At 40.2% G+C, this 24190-nt stretch overlaps 1 protein-coding gene across 9 annotated transcripts in view; it reads right to left on the bottom strand.

Moving 5' to 3' along the window:
- Positions 1-24190, bottom strand: part of AOPEP (aminopeptidase O (putative)) — a 408083-nt gene that overhangs the window by 164906 nt on the left and 218987 nt on the right. For 8 of the 9 annotated variants that reach the window (XR_001369118.3, XM_025177850.2, XM_075931804.1 and 5 more), the window contains one exon: positions 23434-23494. Coding sequence is in view for 7 of the 9 variants with exons in the window: in XM_025177850.2 (XP_025033635.2) it covers positions 23434-23494 (61 nt within the window). In the remaining 2 variants the exon portion in view is untranslated. Of the gene's footprint in view, positions 1-6022; positions 6136-23433; positions 23495-24190 lie in introns of all 9 variants that reach the window. The other variant, XR_012904729.1, reaches the window with a different exon arrangement.

Here is a 24190-nt window from a genome sequence, read left to right as displayed (position 1 = left end):
CATTGCCCGGCTACGTCTAGACTGGCATGATTTGCCACAAATGCTTTTAATGGAAAACTTTTCCGTTAAAAGCATTTGCGGAAAAGAGCGTCTAGATTGGCATGGATGCTTTTGCGCAAAAGCACTGTTTGCGGAAAAGCATCCATACCAATCTAGATGCGCTTTTGCACAAAAAAGCCCAGATTGCCATTTTAGCCATTGGGGCTTTTTTGGGCAAAACTGTACTGTGCTGTCTACACTGGCCCTCTTGTGCAAATGATTTGTGCAAGATGCCTTTTGCCTGAACGGGAACAGCATAGTATTTCCGCAAGAAGCACTGATTTCTTAGGCTGTGTCTAGACTGCATCCCTTTTCCGTAAAAGGGAAGCAAATTAGACATATCGCAATTGCAAATGAAGCGGGGATTTAAATCCCCCCTGCTTCATTTGCATAAAAATGGCTGCCGCTTTTTTCCAGCTCAGAGCTTTGCCGGAAAAAAGCGCCAGTCTAGACGTGGATCTTTCAGAAAATAAAGCCTTTTCCGAAAGATCCCTTATCCCTTATTTTAATGCTATTTGCTATTTAATGCTATTAGCAGCCATTTTTATGCTAATGAAGCAGGGGGGATTTAAATCCCCGCTTCATTTGCAAATGCGATATGTCTAATTTGCATCACTTTTACGGAAAAGGGATGCAGTCTAGATACAGCCTTACAGTAGGAAGTCAGTGTTCTTGCGGAAATTCAAGCGGCCAGTGTAGACAGCTGGCAAGTTTTTCCGCAAAAGCAGCTGATCTTGCGGAAAATCTTGCAAGTCTAGACACAGCCCTCTAGTCGGCTTGTCCAGCACCGTGACACACCAATTTCATTATTGTTCTGCCCCTATCGGAAACTTTCCGGCTATAAAATATATAGACGGCTACATTCACTGTAGTGTCCTAAGCAATCCCCGGGGCTTTCGGATCCAAACTTCAGGATGCAGGCTCATTTGTAATTAAGAGACGGAGCTGGGTACATGCATTTGGGTGAATATTCAAATTTCCTTAAGGTATATGGGGTGTCCATAATGGGTACTCTGGTTTAGCTCATTATAAAGCCAAGGGCTGAGTCATAATTTCTGAATCCTGATCTATCTAGGGATATGTCTACACTACCCCGCTAGTTTGAACTAGCGGGAGTAATGTAGTCATCCGCAGTTGCAAATGAAGCCCGGGATTTGAATTTCCCGGGCTTCATTTGCATGAAGCTGGCCAGCACCATTTTTAAATGCTGGTTAGTTCGGACCCCGTGCCGCGTGGCTACATGCGGCACGAACTAGCTAGTTCGGATTAGGCTTCTAATCCGAACTAGCTGTACGCCTCGTTCCACGAGGATTAGAAGCCTAATCCGAACTAGCTAGTCCGTGCCGCATGTAGCCTCGCGGCACGGGGTCCGAACTAGCCGGCATTTAAAAATGGCGCCGGCCAGCTTCATGCAAATGAAGCCCGGGAAATTCAAATCCCGGGCTTCATTTGCAACTGCGGATGACTACATTACCCCTGCTAGTTCGAACTAGCGGGGTAGTGTAGACATACCCTAGGTGTTTTGTTACTCTTTAAAGTGCTATCATACTAGTTGTTAGTTTTTAAGTTTTTCCTGAACTGACTAACTGGCTAACTTGGAAACCAAAGCATCCCAGAATTCTGCTGGCATTGAGAATCAGTGCTCTAGTTGAGCCCATTACAGAGACAGACTCATTTTCCTCAAACATTCAAACCCAGAGCTGTACTATGTCACTATTTTTGGTGGCAGAGGAATCTCAGTGCTTCAATTTGGGCAGCTTTCTATCCTATTCCAGAAGACGATTTTCAGATATTTTCTTCTCATCTTCCCACCATATGCCATAATTTCAACATTTTATAAATATATTTTCTGAGTCAAATATTAAAGTTCTGTGTTCTCATAGATAAAGAAACTTTCTAATGACTTTATCTCAAGAAACAGATTAAGACTCTTTTCTGTATTTAAGATACTTTTCCAATAGTATTCTTTGATCACAAATGAATTCAAAATATCATCAGATGCCCCTTGGAAACTGACGTTCATTTTTTAAGCAAGATCTGAGCTCCCTTTTTGCTTACCAGCCTCTCACAGTATTAGTCGCAGCACAGCAAACTCCTCATTTATGTCCCAATTCAGCATATCATTTCTACCTCAGCAAAGATCGCAAGCAGATGGATACATTTAAATATGTAATTTAATCACACATTTAGGTGCTTTGCTAAATAAGGATGAATGCAAGAATGGATGTTTAAATGCTTTGCTGGGGTATCTTTACTCAGAATTTACATTGGACTTAAAGGCAAAAATCAAGCAACCTGAACCAGAGAAAAGTTGAACACTGAAAATTCACAAGTTGGGATTTTGTTTATGTTTTCATAATTTTCAGTGTTAAATGAAACATTCACTAAAGATGAACCTGTAAATTAATCACATTTGGTACAATTAAAGAGATCTTGGAAATGTACTTTCATCTTTTACAAATTATTTTTACTTAGTGGTATATAAAGTAATTGCTCAAAAGCTTGAAATAGAAATCTGTGCTTTCTGAAAAGAAAAAGGAGCATCAAAGCATTTATTTTAGCAAACCCTCCCACATATAGAATTAGATGGATTCTGCAAACAGATGTAAGTAAAGTAAGGCAGGACAAATTAGTGCCTACTAAATCTTAACGGTATCCCTTTAACTTTATCACTTTTCTTTACAAAAAAAGTCTGCCCTACCCTTTTTGCTTTATTGCCACAACATCCTTCTTTCAAGATCAAAAGCTTCAGATCAAAGCCAAGATCAAACTCCATACTTTAAATAGAAGCAACTTTGCCATAAAGTATTACTCAAAGAAGAACTTCTTAAAAGAGATATCACAGTGGAAAATCTTATTTTAGCCCCTTTTTTCACACTCACAACGGGGCTCCTTAAAAAGCGCATTGACATAATATTTCTGTTTTGTAAAAATACAACCGGTCTGTCACTCTGAAGGCTGCCATCAGTACATCTTTAGTTTCCTGTGCATTTTAAATGGAGAAAGAATATTATATTGTGATTCAAAAAGACAATGATCAAAAATATAAAAGTAAACAAAGGAAAATATGTTCCTGGCATAAGTGCACCACTTAAAAAATCCAACAACAACAGATCAGTTTATGAGTCACATCATCCCCTCCCACAGAGAATATTGTGGGAAGACCAGTGTTAGAAGTATCAAAAAACTTCCCTATCATATGAGAGAAGTGCTAAAGAAATGGATTTTCATAGGAGGCAATCTCCCAGATTTGTAGATCCTGGTGATCCACTAGGTGGAAAAAACCTAGAAATGCAAAGATATGCAGGCTGACTCCCCTCTGCCTCCTACTGGCAGCACATTCAACAGGAATTATTGTTATTAATTATTTGTACTATATTAGCACCTGGAGGGCCTATTAAAGAACTGGGGTTCCATTGTGCTACTTGCTGTACACACCATAATTCAGGTAGTCCCTACTCCAACAAGCTTGCAATTTAAGCAAATTAAAAATATAACAAACAGAAAAACAAGCACAAGATAACTGAGAGGATTATCACGAGAGTAATAAGCAATGGTCAGAATGCACCAGCTATCTAGTCAAGGTGCTTCAGACAGATTTAACTCCTTATCAGACTTGGAAATCCAAAGATATAGTGAAAGCTAGTACAGTGGAAAGCTTGCCACTTGCTCTACACCTTCATATTCCCACAATCCATGTAGCTCCAGTGCTGTAGCTTCCACAAGATCCTAAGAGAGATAATTATTATTTTTATTGTAGAAGTACTTAGGAGCCCCAGTCATGGATCTGAAGTAGGTTTTGTATAAACATCAAACAAACAAACAAAAAGATAGTTCCTGCCCCCTTAATTTGCAATGAAAGAGGCACGAAGGCTCTATCCATTAGGTGTAAAGCCTCAAACAACTGTTTTAGTTTCATAACTGATGCTGCAATCCCCAAGGACCTGTGACAATGAACTGGCAATGAACTTGGAAAATCCTGGGACAAATTAAACACTGTCCCTGCCCCAAAGACACGGTGATTCTGCAGACTTCTACCTCCCCCTCTGCTGTATCTCTCAAAATTGATCTGCAAGATCTGAACCCCATGCACCACCAGAAATTAAAGGCACAATCCAGTCCTATGTTTCATTCTTCAATTAGAAGTAAATTCTCTCAGATCTCAAGCAGAGGTGTCCTACATAAGGACAAGATGTGACACAATTACCCACTGATCTAAAAGCATGCTCTGCACTTTCAGCAGTATGATGAAAGTATAATTGAATTGAAAAACAAGTAGAGCTGCAGCATTAAACCAACTGGGTGCAAAATGTCCCTAACGTTCTGAGGCCTCTTGACAGCTAGTGGCTTAGCTCAAAAAAAGAGTTTAAAACCAAGCCTGCACCTACACATAAAATGTACATTCAGGATAGTTTAGACCTGTGGAGTTCCACCAGTTCTGCACTATATCGAATTAGCCACACTCAACTGGACAAATAGCCACATGGGGCTCATGGCTAGCATATTGGACACCAGGGTAGACACTATTGGATACATTTGTATTGCAGAGATTTGCTTAACTTTAAATGGAGATAGAGGAACTTGCTTTCAGCTGTTCATGCTGTGATTGCTACTAATGACATTTTTTGGATCAATAGAAGACATTCATTGGCATATTGTAACCACATTGTCTCTAGCTCCCACTTGTCTAGAATCTCTGCTGCAGAAACAGTCAATACTGATAAACTAAGAAGGTCATCCTATCTGAGGTGAACTCCATTTAAATGCCTTCTGATTTGCTACTAGTCTCCAGAAATTAGAAAATGGAAGTGTAAAACTGTTTCCTATAAATTAATTTCAGAAGATCTTTGCAAAGTGAAAGAAAGGGACAGGTGGACTAATTGAGTCCAACCTTCCAGCCTCATCTGAGGAGACCCGAGGCCTGATTTTCTTCTCAGTTACTCCAATTTTTTTATCAGCATTACAAATGCCCACAAGTACATTATACATACAGTTATGTTAAGACAAACAGATAAAGCTATAGCACATATGTACAGAGTGCTTTAAAGGTTTTAGAGTCATGATTCTGCAATGGAATCTATACTTTCAGGAAGATGTTGGCACAGTGCCCTGTAAGCTTGGAAGATACCTGACTTCATTCGACTAAAAGGCGAGATTTGGCATCCCCCTCTAGGATTCATCATATAATAACATATCATCATTACACTTCCAGTTTAGTTCCATGGAAGTAGAACTTCACTGTCTCAACTGCATTTAGATGGTGAGAACCTAGTTGCCTTGAAGTTAGTAGGTGTTTCCCCATTGACATCGGTGGAGTCAAGATTTCACTCCAAGTCTATAATTGCTTTTTCAAAGCATGAGTAGATTTGAAACAAAAAGAGAGAGACAAGGACATTTAAGTTAAAGATTAATTTGTCTTAAGAACAAAAACAAGCTGTGGTGTGGATTTCAGGTTGCTTGATGTTGCCTGAAGACCTAATGTTCACTAACTCATCTGACATAACCGAAAGAAAAACGAATATTTGAGTCAGAAAATACAAGGGATTGCTTACCCAATGGATCACAAGGTGATTTAATAACATTTTGAAATTCTAAATTGAGGCTCCAGTGAATTTGGGAGACATGAATGAAGAAGCAGGCTATAACTAGAAAGGACAGGAACCTTGGTACCCTTGGGATGAGATTTCCACTTGCAATGAACTATAGCCTAGACACTTCCAAAATAAAAAAGAGACTCCAAAATATTTTATATGAACTCCACAGGAGAGTTCAATCTTGACCTCATGCAACAAGTATATCATGTTTTCCAAGTGCCCTTGTAAACTTTAAGGATGGAAGATTTTCTATATCTGAGGTCAAGCAGCTCTTGAACATTCCCATATTCTGGGAGAAATGTCTGTCCAGATTCCATGCAGGAATCCTCAGATACTGCAAGTCCCTTTGAATACTTGTACCCATCAAGAGACTCTTTGTTGTTGCTCACTTTTGCTGTAGCATGATGTAACCAGTATCTTCCCGTGTGCACTTTCCTAAGTATGGGTACCACTTTCAAGCCAGACTGGATCTTCCTGAAAATCCTTCTTCTTGTACACATATCTGAGGAGAAAGATAGAATCCTGACAAAACAATGGATATATTTTCAAGTAGATGTATTTTCAAATTGCCTTCCAGAATACTCCGATCACCACCTTTCCATCCATATCCTTGTTAAAAGACACTAATAGTAGCCAGGCCATCAGAGAGAGAATTCTCAAGTAAGGATGGATGAACATGTCCCCCTATTGAGCAATTATCCAATACCACATTCATAGCCTGATGAGGAAAAAATTCGTGGTCATCTATGGCACAGATGAGAACTGTAGTTGATGAAGCAGGCCTGTAATGGTAATTAATAAAAATGCCTGAATGCTTTTTTCTCCTGAGCTTTATCAAATTCTGACTTCCAGAAAGGCAGGTGTATAGACATATTGGAATCTCTCTGGTGTGGATGGCATTCCTTGTTAAGATGATCTTCTCTTGATTTCATGATTGGAAAAGCACCAGCTTCCTATTCAGGTACATGGACGAGATACCTAATTCTGATTTACCCGATCAGAGGAAAATATGATCAGTGGCTCACTAGTCAAAAGACTCTTCATAAAAGTCTACCACAGGTTGTTTTGGTTTGTCAGGGATTGTGCTTCCCCTTGTAGGCAAGTAGAAACTAGAATATGCAGGCCACACTGACTATGAATCAGTATCTCTCTTTAGGATACAAGAACTCTGAGGGTGTGTCTACATTGCAAAGTTATTTCGGAATAATGGCCATTATTCCGAAATAACTATGCGAACATCTACACAGTAATTCAGTTATTCTGAAATAATTCTGAAATAACAGACGGCTTATTCTGACTTCTGTAAACCTCATGCCACGAAGAATAATGCCTATTCCAAAATAGATATTTCGAAATAAGGTGTGTGTAGACTCTCAACTTCTGCTATTTTGAAATAGCCCCATACCTGGGCCATTCTAAGTTATTCCTCCTGGGCTCTAAATCAAGATAGCATGTCTATATTAGCGAAGCCTGCCTCAAACTAATTTTGAGGCTTCCCTGCAGTATAGATGTGCTATTTCAAAATAAGCTATTTCAGAATAACTATTCTGGAATAGTTTATTCTGAAATAACTGCAGTGTAGATATAGCGTGAGAATCTTTAGTATATTCAGGACTGTTTAGGGTGCTGGTATACATGACCTATAACTAGAAAGAATTGAGTTCTCTGAGTCTGAAAGCTTCAGAGGGGTAGCTGAGGGTATGTCTACACTACCCTCCTAGTTCGAACTAGGAGGGTAATGTATGCATACCGCACTTGCTAATGAAGCCCGGGATTTGAATTTCCCGGGCTTCATTAGCATAAGCGGGGAGCCGCCATTTTTAAATCCCCGCTGCTTCGAACCCCGTGTAGCGCGGCTACACGGGGCTCGAACTAGGTAGTTCGGACTAGGGTGCCTATTCCGAACTACCGGTACTCCTCGTTTCACGAGGAGTAACGGTAGTTCGGAATAGGACCCTAGTCCGAACTACCTAGTTCGAGCCCCGTGTAGCCGCGCTACACGGGGTTCGAAGCAGCGGGGATTTAAAAATGGCGGCTCCCCGCTTATGCTAATGAAGCCCGGGAAATTCAAATCCCGGGCTTCATTAGCAAGTGCGGTATGCATACATTACCCCGCTAGTTCGAACTAGCGGGGTAGTGTAGACATACCCTGAGTTAGTCTGTAACTGGAAAGACTTAAAAAACAACGAATAGTTTAGCAGCACCTTAAAGACTAACAAAACATGTAGACGGTATCATGAGCTTTAGTGGGCACAACCCACTTCTTCAGATGGTATCATGAGCTGCGGGAGTTATCTGAAGAAGTGGACTGTGCCCACTAAATCTCATGATACCATCTACATGTTTTGTTAGTCTATAAGGTACTGCTAGACTATTCGTTGTTTTTTAAGTTTTTCTGAGTATGAAGCTGTACTACAGCAACTTCCATAAAAGGCACCAACTCAGCTGCTGGAATCCCTTGCTAATGAGGTGCTAATCTGGGATTGAATCCAGGCCAGATGAATCTAGGTGTTGTTTGTCCACTGAATAGATTTGTATGTTGCTTGTAATGGTTTTTCAGGGTTTACCGAAGAAGCCTTTTGTTGGAAGCATACCATCAAAGCTACAATTGTAACTGCAGGTGTGAGAACCGATATTAAAAGCATAGTCCAAATGAACACCTGCTGACTCTCATAAATCATTTGTACCAGCCTCCACATCCAGAGGGAGAGGGCTTGCTAAGGGCTGCTGTGTAGTGGGTAATTATCTGAAGGGGACAAACTAGGACTCAGGGTACTTCATCATATACCTTAGGGATGATCAATACCATGATGTTGATGCAGATAGTTCTCTGAATATCCAGAGTGATGTCACAGATGTATCAAACAGCCAATTTAGGGAACAAATTCCCTTTTTGCTTGAGTGGTATGTTAGAACTAGTGCTGAGTTTTTTTTTACAAAATACACAGTAATGTATGGCAAGAAACAAAATTGGAAATATGGTTCTTCTGCTGTGATTTGCCATTGGTTTTTGGGAAGTCTTCCTAAGTGCCACTAGCCTTCAGCAGGGCCTAGAGAGCAGAGTTCATCATTGCCTTCCTCTAAAATTTCAGGATGGTACTATACTCTTCTGAAAGCCTGCTATCCAGAAGTAACTTGATTCCTGATATTCTGTAGGCCAGAGAACACATACTAACATATGTGTATCCAAAGTGACTGGGCCCTCACTAAAAATCTGTGTGGCTCTATCCAACACTGGGATCCTGGTAGGCACAGGCAGTGGCTATTTGAGCAATATTTTCTAGGACTTTCAAATCCCTCTGTTTCTTGGAACCTGATGGAAAAGTAAAGACCACTCAACTTAAATTCACTAGCACCAAGCATCTGAACAGCAGATATTGGAGAATCCTAAAGCCATCAATGAACAGAAAGTTGGTGTAGGAAAAGTAGTATCTTTCCTCTTCCTCTCCAATGAAGGGATAGGACACAAACTGGAAAAATCTGAAGCGATGTCCATTTCTTTCACTGTCTGCAAAGATGCCCACATATGCTACATTAAAAGATTCTAAAGTTCAGAGACCTAGTCATGGTCAGCATAAAAAAGTGGTCAAGACAGAAGCCTCCTTCTATGACTCATCTATGCCTATGGCCACAAAAGCCTGTTGATCCCCATGTTAAGGGTAGTAACCAGGGGCTGGTACAGTCATATATTCAAAATGAAATATAGTAAACAAAGTTCAGGGAAATATAAACAGCATAGTGCAAAACATCTGTTTTTTCTCTAGGCACCCATGAAATGAGGGAGATGGGAGAGAACTGCTAGGAGCCTCTACGGAAGAATATTCCTTTCTGCAGGGAGTCACTGTCTCTGGTGGAGATGTATTTAGCATTAGAAGAATCCCATGTTTTCTCTATGAACAGAACATAGTTATGACTATGGAGCACTACACAAAGTTGTCTTTAAGGAGAAAGCTGGTGCTAAATCAAAACCTGGAAAAATGTTGAAACAGGTTTAATGAAAATCAGTGGCAAGAGGAACTCTGAAAAAATTTATGTCAAGGCCAGTGCATCATACTCAAGCAGTTCACTCTCAAGAAGCAGGCAGCATGCTCAGCACAACAGCACTTCAACTACATCATGATTTCGGAAGTATTTTAGCACATAGTATGAAACAAGCATCAGAACTAACACTGAGAACTTCAAGGCAGCTCCTTCAGTGGCCAGAGCATTAAAAAGGACACTCTCTGTTCAGAGCTCTGAATACAGTGGCAGGTTATTAATACAATGCCAAGACTGTCATCAGCAGTTTCTGTTGAAAACTCCGAGGCTACATCTACACTACAGGGCTATTTTGGGATACCAGAGATATCCCAAAATAACTATTCGTTGTCTTTTGAGTGCACCCATTATTTCGAAATATAATGGTCTTGCTATTCCGACATCCCTGTAAAATTCATTCCACAGAGAGTAAGGGATGTTTCAGAATAGCGATTTATTTTGAAATAAGTGCTGTGCAGACAGTGCCAAATTTCAAAATACATTATTTGAAATAACATCAAAATAAGATATACATGTCATTTAGTAGTTGGCTGGAACTATATGAATATCACCACAAGGCACATGGGTGTGTGTGTGTGTGTGCGCGCGCGCGCTAGATATCCTTTCCTTATGTCTTAATTTTTTTCCACTTACAGATACATCTTTTTAAAAACCTGTAATATTTTGATATTTCTCTTAAGACTTAAATCCTGAAAAACAGACACAAACATACGCATTTTAAACACTGCAGGTCACTGAGGATGAATGCTGAGCTCTGGAAGGATAGTGTTATTTTCCAGACCTACCACTCCCATCACACTACACAGCTCAATCTCTACCCTAAAAATAGCTGGTATATTATTTTCTAAAGCAGTTCTTGACTTTTGATTATTTTATATGCTGAAACAAATGTAAAAAGTAATGGAAACTTCTTCTCAAGTTATTCTAAAATTGAAAGATTTGGGCTATGTGTGGAGTGCAAGTGCTGTAATTATTCCAAAAGAAAAGCTGTTTGCTTGCAGGGTAACTTGCAAAATATTTAAGTACTCTGTGAATTGTTTCAGTTGGCCAAAGAAAACAATGGGCAAAATAAGAATTAATTGGCTGCTAATCTCTATGTTTTTCTTAGGATGTTTTTGCAAGCAATGGATTAAAGCAATGTTTAAAGCTACAGTCCCAGCTGCATCCATATTAGGAGAGTGTCAGTTCAAAAACCTCTGTTCATAAAAGGACCTGTCCTCCCTTTCTTTGCTATGTTTCCACCCCTGCATATGTAGGTGGGAGAGTAGGAGCTTGGGAATGTGAACTTGATCCAGCATTGATCAGCCAGGCAGCAAACTCTTATTGTTCTTTAGATACCAAACATAACTAGGGATAAGCCTAGTCATTCTGCACATAACACAGCTTTTGTGCTCAACAGAGCAATTAACAGGAAAGGGAACCACAGAGAGAGAGCTTTTAGAACTTTATTAAACTTGTCATAAATAATATATTCTAATTAGAATATATACAAACCTTAGGAATTCAGTTCACATTTATATTAGAAATGCACATTTTATTTAAAATAAACTTCCCCATTAGATCTTTTGCAATTACTCATTCAGGGTTATATACCTGTTTGCTCTCTGTTGTATATCTATACATTACAATGTAAGATGACCTAAAAGGAGAGACAAGGATCTTGCTGTTTTTCATTTATGTTACACAGGGATTGAACAATACTTGAATATCTAGCTGTTCACTAAACTGAAGCCAGTAATGTATACTGAGGAGTGATACATACTTCTCCTGCACTTTCTAACAAAGGACATAAAAACCAAGACAAAGAGGTTAAGGCCAATATTTTTAAATATGGTGCCTAAGGTTGAATACCTAAAGATGTATTAGGCACTTGATTTTCAGAGGTGATTTATTAATATGAAGGAGTTCGGATGCCTAAACTCAGCCACCATATTTGAAGATTTTAGCCTAAGTAATTTCTCAGGTCACATAATAAGCCTACATTAGTACCATTAATCCAATCATGTGAATTAACCAAAAGACCCTCCTCCATACATAATTTTCTATTACAAAATCATATGCAATAATGATCAGAATACAGCAGAGAATTACAATGGCATATTATTTGAAATTTCTTCAAAACTACACCCGATTTTTTTTAAACTTTGTGTGAGATATAATAATATACAGCTGAACACTGTCAAATTCAAGTCTGGGGCACTTTTGATATTTAATCCTTTATAATTATGTCTAAACCACTTAATGCACAAAATATGCCCATTTCTGGATCCAATACTATTAGTATCTTAACTATAATCTGTAGAAACATGTAAGTGAAATTCATAAAATTACATTGTGTGTGAAGAACCAGCTTTAATTCAAATCAATGTAAGGCTTACTTACAAAATTTACATTGACCTACAGTATATTTTATAGAATGATAACTTTCCTAGCATAAAATAACATGGCCCACATCAAATGCTTCATATAGTTACCAAACTTGGTTATTGTCTTCATATCCCTTTAAAGGGCACATTGATCAAGAGTTAGCAGCGTACAGAAAAGTTCTGTTTACACATTCTATCTTGGTCTATTTCTATTCATGATATATCTGGACCTAGGCACTTGGTTTTAATGCATTTCTATACATCGCAAAATCCCATCCTCCTGAGTACAAAGTAGATTGCTGAACATGAGATAGAGTGTTGACATTATTATCAAGTTCTAAAATGACAGACCTCCAATAAATTTAAAGGTTTATCTCCCAAGATGATTGCCCTTAACAACAATGATCAATTTTAAAAACATATCTATCACAAAGCATAAGTATTTATCACATATAACTTATCAATTAAAATCTCTTCAGATTATGTCTCAGAATATCAATTACATACTCTGCAATTATTTGAAAAAATGCGTGTACACATCTCTGTGTTCTGTTAGGTCAAAAGATAGTTTTTTTAGCAGGTGTGGCAAAGCTCTGACTGTACTCCCTGGGTCCCGTGCTTCTGGTGGACTGTGTTTGACTCAGAGGCTCACTGTGACCCTCTACACAGTCGTCTCTTTTTCTAGAGGCAAGGGTCACAGCCTACTGAGCCATAAACATCATAGGCTAGTCTACAGTTTGGGGTGAAAACCCCTCCGTAGTCCTGGTCTCCCTTCGCAGAGGCAGATTCTGCAGTAGTGTGGGGAGGATTCAGAGGAAACCGGATCTTCCCACCACTCCAGTTTTTCGAGCCCAGGGACCCTAAGGCAGTGGCAACAGACAGGGTTTCTGGGACCAGTTCTGTTCAATATCTTCATCAACGATTTACATGATGACAAAGAGAGTACAATTATTAAGTCTGCAGATGATACCAAACTGGGAGGGGTTGCAAGTGCTTTGGAGGATAGGGTCAAAACTATCTGATAAACTAGAGAAAAGGTCTGAGCTACATAGGATGAAGTTTAATAAGGACAAATGCAAAGTAATCCACTTAGGAAGAAACTATCAGTTTCACACATACAGAATGGGAAGTGAATGTCTAGGAAGGAGTAATGCTGAAAGGGATTTAGGGTCATAGTGGACCGCAACTTAAATATGAGTCGATAGTGTGACACCGTTGCAGTAAAAGCAAACATGATTCTGAGATGCATTAACAGGAGGGTTGTGAGTAAGACACGAAAAGTCATGCTTCCGCTCTACTCTTTGCTGATTAGAACTCAGATGGAGTACTGTGTCCAGTTCTGGGCACCACATTTCAAGAAAGATGTGAAGAAACTGGAGAAGCTCCAGAGAAGAGCAACAAAAATAATTAAAGATCTAGAAAACATAACCTATGAGGGAAGACTGAACTGGGCTTGTTTACTTTGGTCAAGAGAAGACTGAGAGGGGACATGATAGCGGTTTTCAAGTATCTAAAAGAGTGTTACAAGGAGGATGGAGAAAAATAGTTCTCGTTGGCCTCTGAGGATAGGACAAGAAGCAATGGGCTTAAATTGCAGCAAGGGAGGCTTAGGGTGGACATTAGAAAAAGCTTCCTAATGGTAAGGGAGGTTAAACACTGGAATAAATTGCCCAGAGAGGTTGTGGAATCTCCATCAGATATTAAAGAACAGGTTGGATAGACATCTGTCATGGATGATCTAAACAGTGCTTGGTCCTACTGTGAGGGCAGAGGACTGGACCCAAATTACCTCTTGAGGTCCCTTCCAGCTATAGTATTCTACGATTCTTTTACTCCCAGTCGAGCAGCTTCTTCCCCGGGCTACTTCCCCAAATGATCCCTCTGAGTACCTTTTCTCTGGTTCCTGCTCCTCCATGGCACTCTGCCTTGCTAATAGTCCTTGGCTCACACACTCAGTTCACCTTCTCACCCTCAGATGTTGGGCTAAAAATGCCCTCTCTGTAGAAAGGCCTTATAAGCAAGCCCCAGTATCTGTGGCTGCAGAGCCATAACTAAAGAAACTGGAGCGGCTCATTAACAACTTTCTCAGAGTGGGCCCTCAGCCCACTTTGAGAAACACTTGCCTACCATTTCCAGCAAGCTCTTAATTGGCCCCAGCTGGCTTCCTGATTATGCTGCACTAGGCTAGGCCCTGTTTACTCAGGGAAGAGGAAACTGTTGACTCAGAGTCCAGCATACTTCCATTAATGTGTGGCAGCTAGCTGGTCTGGGTCTGTCACACAAGCTTGAGCATTAAAGAAACAGTATGTTATTCTTGTGAGCAATATTCACCACAAGATTTGAAATGAATGGAATAGAATCACTATACATCTTCATGAAGTGAACAAAAATCAAAAAACCCTAAGCCAAATTATGGGGGTGAATAAACTTTATCTATGTAAAAGTCCACATTGCCAATATCTACTCATGTACCTGGCCTGCACAAATGGAGAAGATTTCGGGGGGGGTTGCCTTCCCCATCAAATACTTACAGATATCACATTCAGAAAGCAATCTTTGAGATAAGACATGACAAAAAATACCAAGCATTACAATACATAGTTCAGTGGAAACACTGTCCCAAAAGGAGTTATTTCTTTGCTGAATGTCTGTCCATGCACACTGCAAAACTTAGATAAACAAATGATAACAATTTTCTACAGATGCAAGAGGAGCACTCTTTTCTAATGACATCTGGATTTGGTCAGTTTGTTATTAATTGATTGTTAACTAGTGACTTATAATGCATCATTTATGCAACCCATCATACGAGTTCTTCAGTCAGTCATTCTCTCTTAGTAATAGGAAACACAGGAACTTTATAAAGTTTGTAAGTAAGACAATAGCCAGGAACTTTCCTTAGTAAAAATGTATTATTCATATTAAATAAAAGTGATGCTGTCCCCCAAATGTTTATAAAAACACCAAAAGACATTCCTTACATTGATTTTTTGTATTTCATAAATTCTATTTCTGTTGTATTGTTTAACTGGTCCTAAAGTTTGGCTCTCAGATCTCCAATACCCCTAATCATCCAGTTACCTTTCTACTTCAAGCTGGACAGTCTAAGAACCAGCCAGATACAAAATCAGACACTTACTGAAATAATCTAAAACACGTAGAAAATAGCAAAACCTTACCAAGAACACACAGAAAATAAACAAGAACCTTACCAACCACGAATAAATGAATATCAACTAGTGGAAGAATTTTCTTGACCTTACATTTTTGGAGTGCAACGTGCACATGATATAATTAAAGCTCTGTTATCCGGCATGCTGGGGAAATTGCTCCTGCTGGTTAATGGAATAGAATGGTTTACTGAAAGTTATGCTTTACCAATGAAATACCAATTTTCACAGAATTTGAATACAATAAAATAAAGTGTAATCTAGTATACAGTTACTCACCAATCCAGTAGTAGTACTGAACTGCAGAGAGGTGGATTTCTTGAAGCACTTGGGCACAGATAGGTGAAGTTTTTTATACTAGGTTATCTTATGACACTACAAATCATTATGGCCAGAGCTTGGCATACACCCTGATCAGTAAAAATACACTTAACACTAAAAACTATACTGAACACAATTTAATCCTCCTTTGATTCAGAAGACAATTCAATATCTTTCAGTGCCTTTGGGGTCATCATTATCAACATCAATTAGGACTGTAGATGTAGAAGGTATAGGAGATTGGGCTGAATCTATAATGACTTCTATGACCTGCCCTGGAAGCTCCTTTTTTAAACAAATTCCCAGTATCAGCACTTACCTAGTAAGTACTTGTTTTCTGTCTCTTCTGCATAAAAGTAGAGTCAGAATGTGCAACGGCATAACATGCTGGGCAGTATATTACTCCTGGTTAATAGACTGAAGATTTGTATTGGGAAGTACTAGAAATGCCAATTAATTATGCTTTCTGGTTAATTGAGAGTCAGACAACAGAGCTTTTACTATATATTAATTTACAAATATTACTGGAAGATGGAGTTTAAATGACAGATTATGCATAGAAACCCACATAATTGTGAAAGCTAATGAAGTGCATTTTCAGCCAAGAAACTAAACCAGCAGACTAAAAAAGAAAATAAAGGTTTTAAAAGACCAAAACAAACATGGCACTACTCTGAATAATCTCTCTAAGGAGCTTATGTTCAGTTGTTCATTCCGAATTAGCAAACTAAGGGCTCTATTCTGCTTGGCTACGTCTACGCTGGCATGATTTTCCGGAAATGCTTTTAATGGAAAAGTTTTCCATTAAAAGCATTTTCGGAAAAGAGCATCTAGATTGGCACGGACGCTTTTCCGCAAAAGCACTTTTTGCGGAAAAGCGTCTGTGCCAATCTAGATGCGTTTTTGCGCAAAAAAGCCCCAATCACCATTTTAGCCATCGGGGCTTTTTTGCGCAAAACAGTACTGTGCTGTCTACACTGGACCTCTTGCGCAAATGATTTGCGCAAGAGGGCTTTTGCCCAAACGGGAGCAGCATAGTATTTCCGCAAGAACACTGATGATCTTACATGAGATCGTCAGTGTTCTTGAGGAAATTCAAGCGGCCAGTGTAGACAGCTGGCAAGTTTTTCCGCAAAAGCAAATGATTTTGCGGAAAAATTTGAAAGTCTAGACACAGCCCTTATGTTGAGTAGTGCATACTGAGAATAGCAGCTCTACTGTTGAAATATGGAATCAAGTCCTAAGAATGGACAGAAAGACTAACTGGGTGGAAGCAAGGAAGGATAGCTCAGTGGTTTGAGCACTGACTTGCTAAACCCATGTTTGTGAGATCAGTCCTTGAGGGGGGCCACTTAGAGATTTGGGACAAATTTGTCAGGGAAAGTACTTGGTCCCCCTGTGAGGTCAAGGGACTGAACTTGATGCCCTCTCAAGGTCCCTTCCAGCTCTATGAGATAGGTATATCTCCCACTCATACAATCTGATTGTGATATATGCTATTTTAACCACTGTATTGTTGGCAGAGTGAAGCTAAATAAAGGATACATTGAGTAAGAAGAATTGTATTAGACTCAGTGCATTTCTTTATATTCTTAGCTATGTCTCTTCTAGCTTAACTCCATTAGTTTCTTAGTTCCCCAGCTATCTCACTGAGGGCTACCAACCACAGTGTGGGGAGCCGGGAGGCAGGACAGGGAGGCAAAAAGGGAATCTGCCTCAGGTTCTGGTGATTTAAAAGGGCCTGGGGCTCCTAGCCACTGCCACTTCTGTTGTGGCAGGAGCCACAAACCCAAGCCCTTTAAATTGCTGCCAGAGCCCTTGGCAGCAAGAGCCAGGCAGTGCTGAAGGGCTGTCTGTGGAAAGCTAGCCCCCAGCCCTGCCCCTTCTGCAGACACAGAGCCACCCCCTCACCTTCACACCTCACCCAGGTGTCCAGCAATTCTGGAGGATACCCTGGTCTCATTCATAACAGTTTCTCCAGCGAGCATGGGCGTTCTGGCTCTGCCCAGACCCGTACTTACAATTTAAAATCAAGCCAATCATGTTGTTCAGGAGTGTCTAAAAATTCACACCCCCATTGCCAGAGTTAAGCTGACCTAATTCCCTGGTATCAACACAGCCAAATCAACAGAAGAATTTTTCCACAGACCTTGTTACCACCACTCAGGCAGGTAAACTACCTACATTGACATAAAAGCTCTTTCTTTCACTAGAAGCAGATCTACAGTACAATGGCATAAGTATGGTGCTGTAGCTGTGCCACTGTAGTGCTTGTAATGTAGACATAATCTCTAATTCCACTGATCAGCCACAGGTAAAGAACATAAGAATCACCATAGTGGAACAGACCAAAGGTCCATCTAGCCCAGTATCCTAACTTCCATCAGTGGCCAATGCCAGATGCCCCAAAGGGAATGAACAGAAACAGGTAATGATCAAGAGATCTGTTTCCTGTCATCCATTTCCAGCCAATGACAAACAGAGGCTAGGGACGCCATTCCTACCCATTCTGGCTAATAAGTATTGATAGACCTAACCTCCATGAATTCATCTAGTCTTTTTTGAACCCTATTAAAGTCGAGGGCTATGTTTACATTGCAGGCTTCTTGTGCAAGAACTGTTTTGTGCAAGAGTTCTTGCGCACAAGGTCTTGTGCAAGAGCGCGTCCACATTGCCATGTGCTTTTGCACAAGAGATGTGTTTTTGCGCAAGAGCGTCCATGGCAGTGTGGATGCTCTCTTGCGCAAGAAAGCTCTGATGGCCATATTAGCCATAGGGGCTTCTTGTGCAAGAAACCCGTTGCCCGTCCATTGCCTTCTTGCGCAAGAGCTTTTGCACAAGAGGGCTTATTCCTCATGGGGAGAGGAATAACTCTTGTGCAAGAAGCCCTCTCTTCTGATGCTTTACTGTAAATTTACTTGTGCAAGAACACACGTGCAATGTAGATCCTTCACAAGTTTTTGCGCAAGAACACCTGTTCTTGCGCAAAAAGCCTGCATTGTAGACATAAAATAATTTTCAAATAAATTTCAAATAAATCCGTTTCAGAAAGATCCCTTATCCCTCTTGAAATAAGGGATAAGAGATCTTTCGGAAAAGGCTTTATTTTTCGAAAGATCAGCGTCTAGACTGGTGCTTTTCTCTGACAAAGCTCCGTACCGAAAAAAAGCGGCAGCCATTTTTATGCTAATGAAGTGCGGGAGATTTAAATCCCCGCTTCATTAGCAATTGCGTTACATTTAATTTACATCCCTTTTCCGAAAAAGGGATGTAGTCTAGACGTAGCCAGTGTGTGGGGCTGCTGCCTGAGGCTAACTGAGCTCCGTGCTTAAAGGGACCCTACCCCCACCCTGGACAGTTCTCAGGGTTCCCCGATTGCTTGTCTACCTCGATGAGGAACAGCAAAGCAGTCCTGTCTTGGAGTGCCCACACTCGGGACACCACAGCACTCGGCCACATGGAGCCAGAGCTACCCCATGGCACGCTGGTGCGTCTCATGGGGTCATTGCCATCAGCCCGGCTGCACTTGCTGCAGGCTGCCATCCGGGGTAGGGTCCATCGGGGGGCTGTCAGGATCCAGGAGGTCCTGTGGGAGAGCATCCACCCCGAGGAACCCTCAGAGCAACCCCAGTCCTCCCCACCGGGGGCTCGTGCCCCATTCCTCCCTCATGTCCTTCCATTTACCCCTCCCTAGCCCCACTTCCTGATGTCAAATAAAAGACACGTATGTTCAAAAATAGAAACTGGGTTTATTGAACAAAACTGGGGGAGATGAACCTCTGGGGAGACTGGGAAAAGGAAGTGGGAGAGGGGAAGAGAGAGGGTGGGAGAGGGGAGGGGAAAACCTGGGAGAAGGGAGCTGGAAAGGGGAAGCAAGGGGAAGAAGGGAGAGGGGAAGCTCAGGGCCCAGGGTTGGGGGCCTCACTGGACCAACTTGATTTTCATGCAAACCTGCTCCTGGGTTCGCAAGTGGCCTTTGGTGGCCAGTCTGGCAGCTATCCTGCATAGATGGCCGCATTCCTCCATCTAGTGCGGAGATCATGGATGTTGGGGGCATCCCCCCCAAACCTGAATAAGGTCCATGATCTCCACCCTGGACCAGGAAGGTGCCCGCCTTCTCCAGCTCCAGTCAGGCTCCTGGGAGCTGGCAGACTGCTCCTGGAGAGCTGTGGAGGGCTGGCTGCCAGTGGCTTGCTGGCACATGTTTTCGGGCTACTGGGGGCTCTGGGCTGGCAGGCTTGGAGCTGGCACAGGCACTGTGGCCAGGGTCTACCCCTTTAATGGCTCTGGGGCTGGGGGAGAAGAGAGTATGTTTTCCTGGTTGTGCCCAGAGTGACCACCAGAGCTCCCTGGGAAGTGCTGGAGGCCCCCTATTTCGAATTAAGTGTCTACACAGCATTTAATTCGAAATAGCTATTTTGAATTTGGCATTACTTCTCGTAGAATGAAGTTTACCAAATTCGAATTAAGCGCTCCACTATTTCAAATTAATTTTGAAATAGCAGTTTGCATGTATAAACATTATTAAAGTTAATTCGAAATAATGACTGTTATTTCAAATTAACTTTGCAACATAGACATACCCAGAGAGGTAGCCGTGTTCATCTGATCTTGGTAAAACAAAAAAAGCAGTCATGTAGCACTTTAAAGATTAACAAGATGGTTTATTAGGTGATGAGCTTTCATGGGGCAGATCTGAAGAAGTGGGTCTGCCCCACGAAAGCTCATCACCTAATAAACCATCTTGTTAGTCTTTAAAGTGCTACATGACTGCTTTTTTTGTTTTATGCTGTTCTGTGGACTTCTTCTAGAGCAGAAAGGATAGGCCGGTCATTACTACACATTATCTGTTATAACACTTTTGATTCATACAAGTGAATGTGAAATCAGAAATTAGTGGTTACAAATTGGAGGAAGCCCAGAATGATTTTATCATCACAGAAACAAGATGGTTGAGGTAATATCTTTTACTGAATCTGTTAACAAGAGTGACAAGCTTTTCAGCTTACACAGAGCTGTTCTTTGGGTTGTATTGTGTGTGTAATACATTGGAGACGTACTAGTATTCGAGTTTTGTTAGTTATATTTTAGTTGCAAATCTGTGCGGTTATCTGCAAAGAGTAAAGGGGCAGGATTTGAAATAGCATGCTAGGCACATGCCAATGGGAGAAACAGAGGAATCTTCCAGTCCTCTATTTTACTGCAGAAAATTGTAAGGGGCTGAAGTGGAATGAAGACAGCTCAATATGGCCACATTCACAGCCTAATAGTCATCCCTCTCCATCACTTGCACAACTACCCAGTCCAGTTTCTTAAGCTGGGCACTAGCATGAAGATTTTGAATAGGAAAAAAAGTAATCTCCGATCGTGCCTTTTGGAAGTGTAATAAACTTTACAGAAAATCAAGTTCCTTCAGGTTGTATGTTAGGATAATCCTAGAGGAAAACCCATTTTAGTGGATGATACTGTGAACTACCTGGGATAATAAAGTATTTTTGTAATCTTCTCTGTGTTCTGTGGCTGATATGGGCTCCATGAATGCAAACCAACAAAAGATAAAAATCAAATAAACTGACAACAACTAGGTCCACTATAAAATTATAAATAACATACATGGAAGAACAATGAAGGAGCCATTTTACTAGATCAGACTGAACAGTAGGACAAAAAACTGCTCCAGGACTACTAGAAGTTGGGGGCTGTGCCAGGTGTTACTGGGAAAGTAGTTTTCCCCATATTTGCAATACAGCTTTAGATTTTATATATGACTATGTTTTGATAATTTGGGCATTGTCAATTTATGTTTCTCCAAAAAGCTATCTCATGATGCATTAATTATCGTAGGTAATTCCAACCCTTCTCATATGATCTGTTTGATATTATTAGCAACATTGCTGGCTATTTCATGCTTAGAGAGGGAACTTAGAATTGGGGAGCTCAGAACTTTGTGGGAGCTCTAAGTTTATTGCAGGATCAGGCTTTTTAAATATTGTGTTGGCAAAATAATAATTAAAAGTAGAATGGGTCAGATTGGGAGATAATTACACAGCCAGAGAAGGGGGCATTTGGAGCATCATGGCAGTGAGTGAAATTACTGAGACACCACATTGCCTGCAAACTATCTGGCCTCCATAGAGCTTTAGTCTGACTGCACACACATTTCAATTTCTATTGGTATACCTTAGGGGTGCATCTGGTCACCCCTATATTCCTCGTTTTTATGAAATTGTGATCTAATATATAACACATGCCTTGTAAGGTATCATAGGAAAGGATATGATCTACTGAAACTCATTTTTCTATCTAAATAAATAGATCTTTAGTGCATATGAAGTCATGAGATTGTGTTGTATGCTGTCACTAAAACATGCTGTAAACTGGGAAATCAGCCAGATTTCAGCTCCCCATAGACAACTGCAAGAAGAATAGCCAACACCTAGGTGAGGTATTAAAACATCTATTAATAGCCATTTTCCAGCAAGGGAGCTACAAATCAATGATTCACCTACATGAGGTTGCACTGAGGGAATTGCTCAACCTTGCATACGGACTGATAGAATGCCCACCAGACATGTCTGAACATGGACTAAAGGTATAAAAACCAAATACAGAGGCCTATGCTTTGCCTTTCTCCTGCTCCCAACTATGATGTAAACAACAAAGATACTGAGAAGAAGACTGAAGACTCCAACAGATGAAGCTGAGACAGATTTGATGGCCAAACCTGTAATATTAAGGACTGCAATGTCCAGTGGGGTGAGGAAAAACTATTCGATCTAGTTGTTGCCTACTTTAATAGGATTGAGAGTCTAATGCAGGCTTATATATTTTATTTTAATTTGGTAACTAACTGATTTATTGCCTGTCACTTATAGCCACTTAAAATCTATCTTTTGTAGTAAATAAACTTGTTTAACAGTCTACCTTTGCCAGTGAATTTGCCTGAAGTTGTAAGGGTACTTGCTCAGGTTTGCAAAAACTGTTATACATCCTCTGTGTGATTCATGAGTGGCTTTAGGAGTATTCATGCAATTTAACTGGGTATGGAGGTTCCACATATTGTTGCTAAGTGACAACAGCACCTGGAAGGGTATGCTGCTGGTCACTAGCAAAGCATTGAGATAGACAGCCTAGGTTGGAGAGAGTTCCGGGAGGGGGGCCGCACTGGTCCCACAATCCCAGGCTGCGCCCTTTAAATCCCGTTATAGTAGGCACTTCAGTTTGGTGTGTGCTGACCTGGAGTTGCAAAACTTGCCCTTTAAATTTTTTTCAATATTGTTCTTCAGTGAGACAGTGGGTACCTTGAACCAGGACCACTTATGTAACCAATTATCCTCAAGAGGCACAGCAAATTCAGTCTGAATGAGCATGTGAACATTAGAGAACTTACAAGAGTCAACCTTTCAATAGAAAGTGAGGTTCAACGTTAACGAAAGCAGAGGTGGCACTTCAAAGTAACACATATAATGTAACAGATTGGGAAGATTTGCAATCAATTCTCAACATTCATGAAATATCAAAATATAGACAATTTAATATTTATTAAAGTTTCAGTTGTCACTGTGGCTGTCACAGTAATTCACAAATTGACATCTGTAAACAGTGCTCCTTTCATGTAGTGAAAATCACTACAATACCTTACAACACACTTTCCAATGATCAGAATGTTTAATAATAAAATAAGGTTTCAATAATTTTCCTTTTGGTAGCATATTGGTATTGCAAGTAGAAGAGAAACTGTAATTGATAAAAAGATTAGTCCCGTTCCATAAAGTATAAAGAGTTATAGAGCAGACAATGAAAACAAGAGATTCATTTTGTGCCATACCTGTAAAGGTAGAGGCAGTGATTTGAACAACAAAGTCATTATCTGAAATCTATTGAGAAGAGATACTTTGCATTTACCTTTGGTATTCCAGAAGTGTCAAGCCAGGTCTCAATGATATTTTCAACAGACAGCACAAACCTTTAAAATAAAAGTAAACTCGTTTCATGGAATATTCATACACAAGTGTGTATATTTTCCACAGAAAAACATGTTGTGCAGAAACAGACTAAAAGCTTTGTAGACTAAGCAGTAGTTTATAATCCAGTTCTTGTTCTTTTTAATTCATAACATTTCTAGAGATGACACTTGCAAATTGAAGACAGATCTGATGGTATGTTTTTCAAACTCAAATGATTAATTCAGTGCTTATGAAAACTGACAGAAAAAGTACAAGAAGCTAAGCTTAATTTATGAAACACATAAGCATTAGCAGGTACTCTATCATTCTGTTTGTGTGGCTTTCTGTTTTTCTTTTTGGAGAAACCAACAAAGAGAGCAAAATTAACCAGAGAATGTCAAAATAAATGTTTTATTTACAGAGCAACCAAAATGAAAGGAAAAAATGCCAGAGGCAAAACTGACATGAAAGTCTAAATTATCTTAGAGTTATGGATTTTAAAATACATTACTGGACTTTAAATCCTCCATAAAGTTTATTAAGGATCCAATATACTTGGATGTGAGTTTTTCTGTGCCTGCTTTATTCCCCAATAACATTTATAGTAAAATCACAATTCATTCTGAAACCATAACTGCTAAGAAAGGAATCTGTCATATTTGAACTTACTGGCACTGAGTTACTCACATACATAAATATTTGCAGGATGAGGTTCT

Source organism: Pelodiscus sinensis, chromosome 6 (genome assembly GCF_049634645.1).
Source record: "Pelodiscus sinensis isolate JC-2024 chromosome 6, ASM4963464v1, whole genome shotgun sequence".
Classification (NCBI taxonomy): domain Eukaryota; kingdom Metazoa; phylum Chordata; order Testudines; family Trionychidae; genus Pelodiscus; species Pelodiscus sinensis.
The sequence above is the reverse complement of the archived record's forward strand: the minus strand, read 5'-3'. Positions and strand labels throughout refer to the sequence as shown.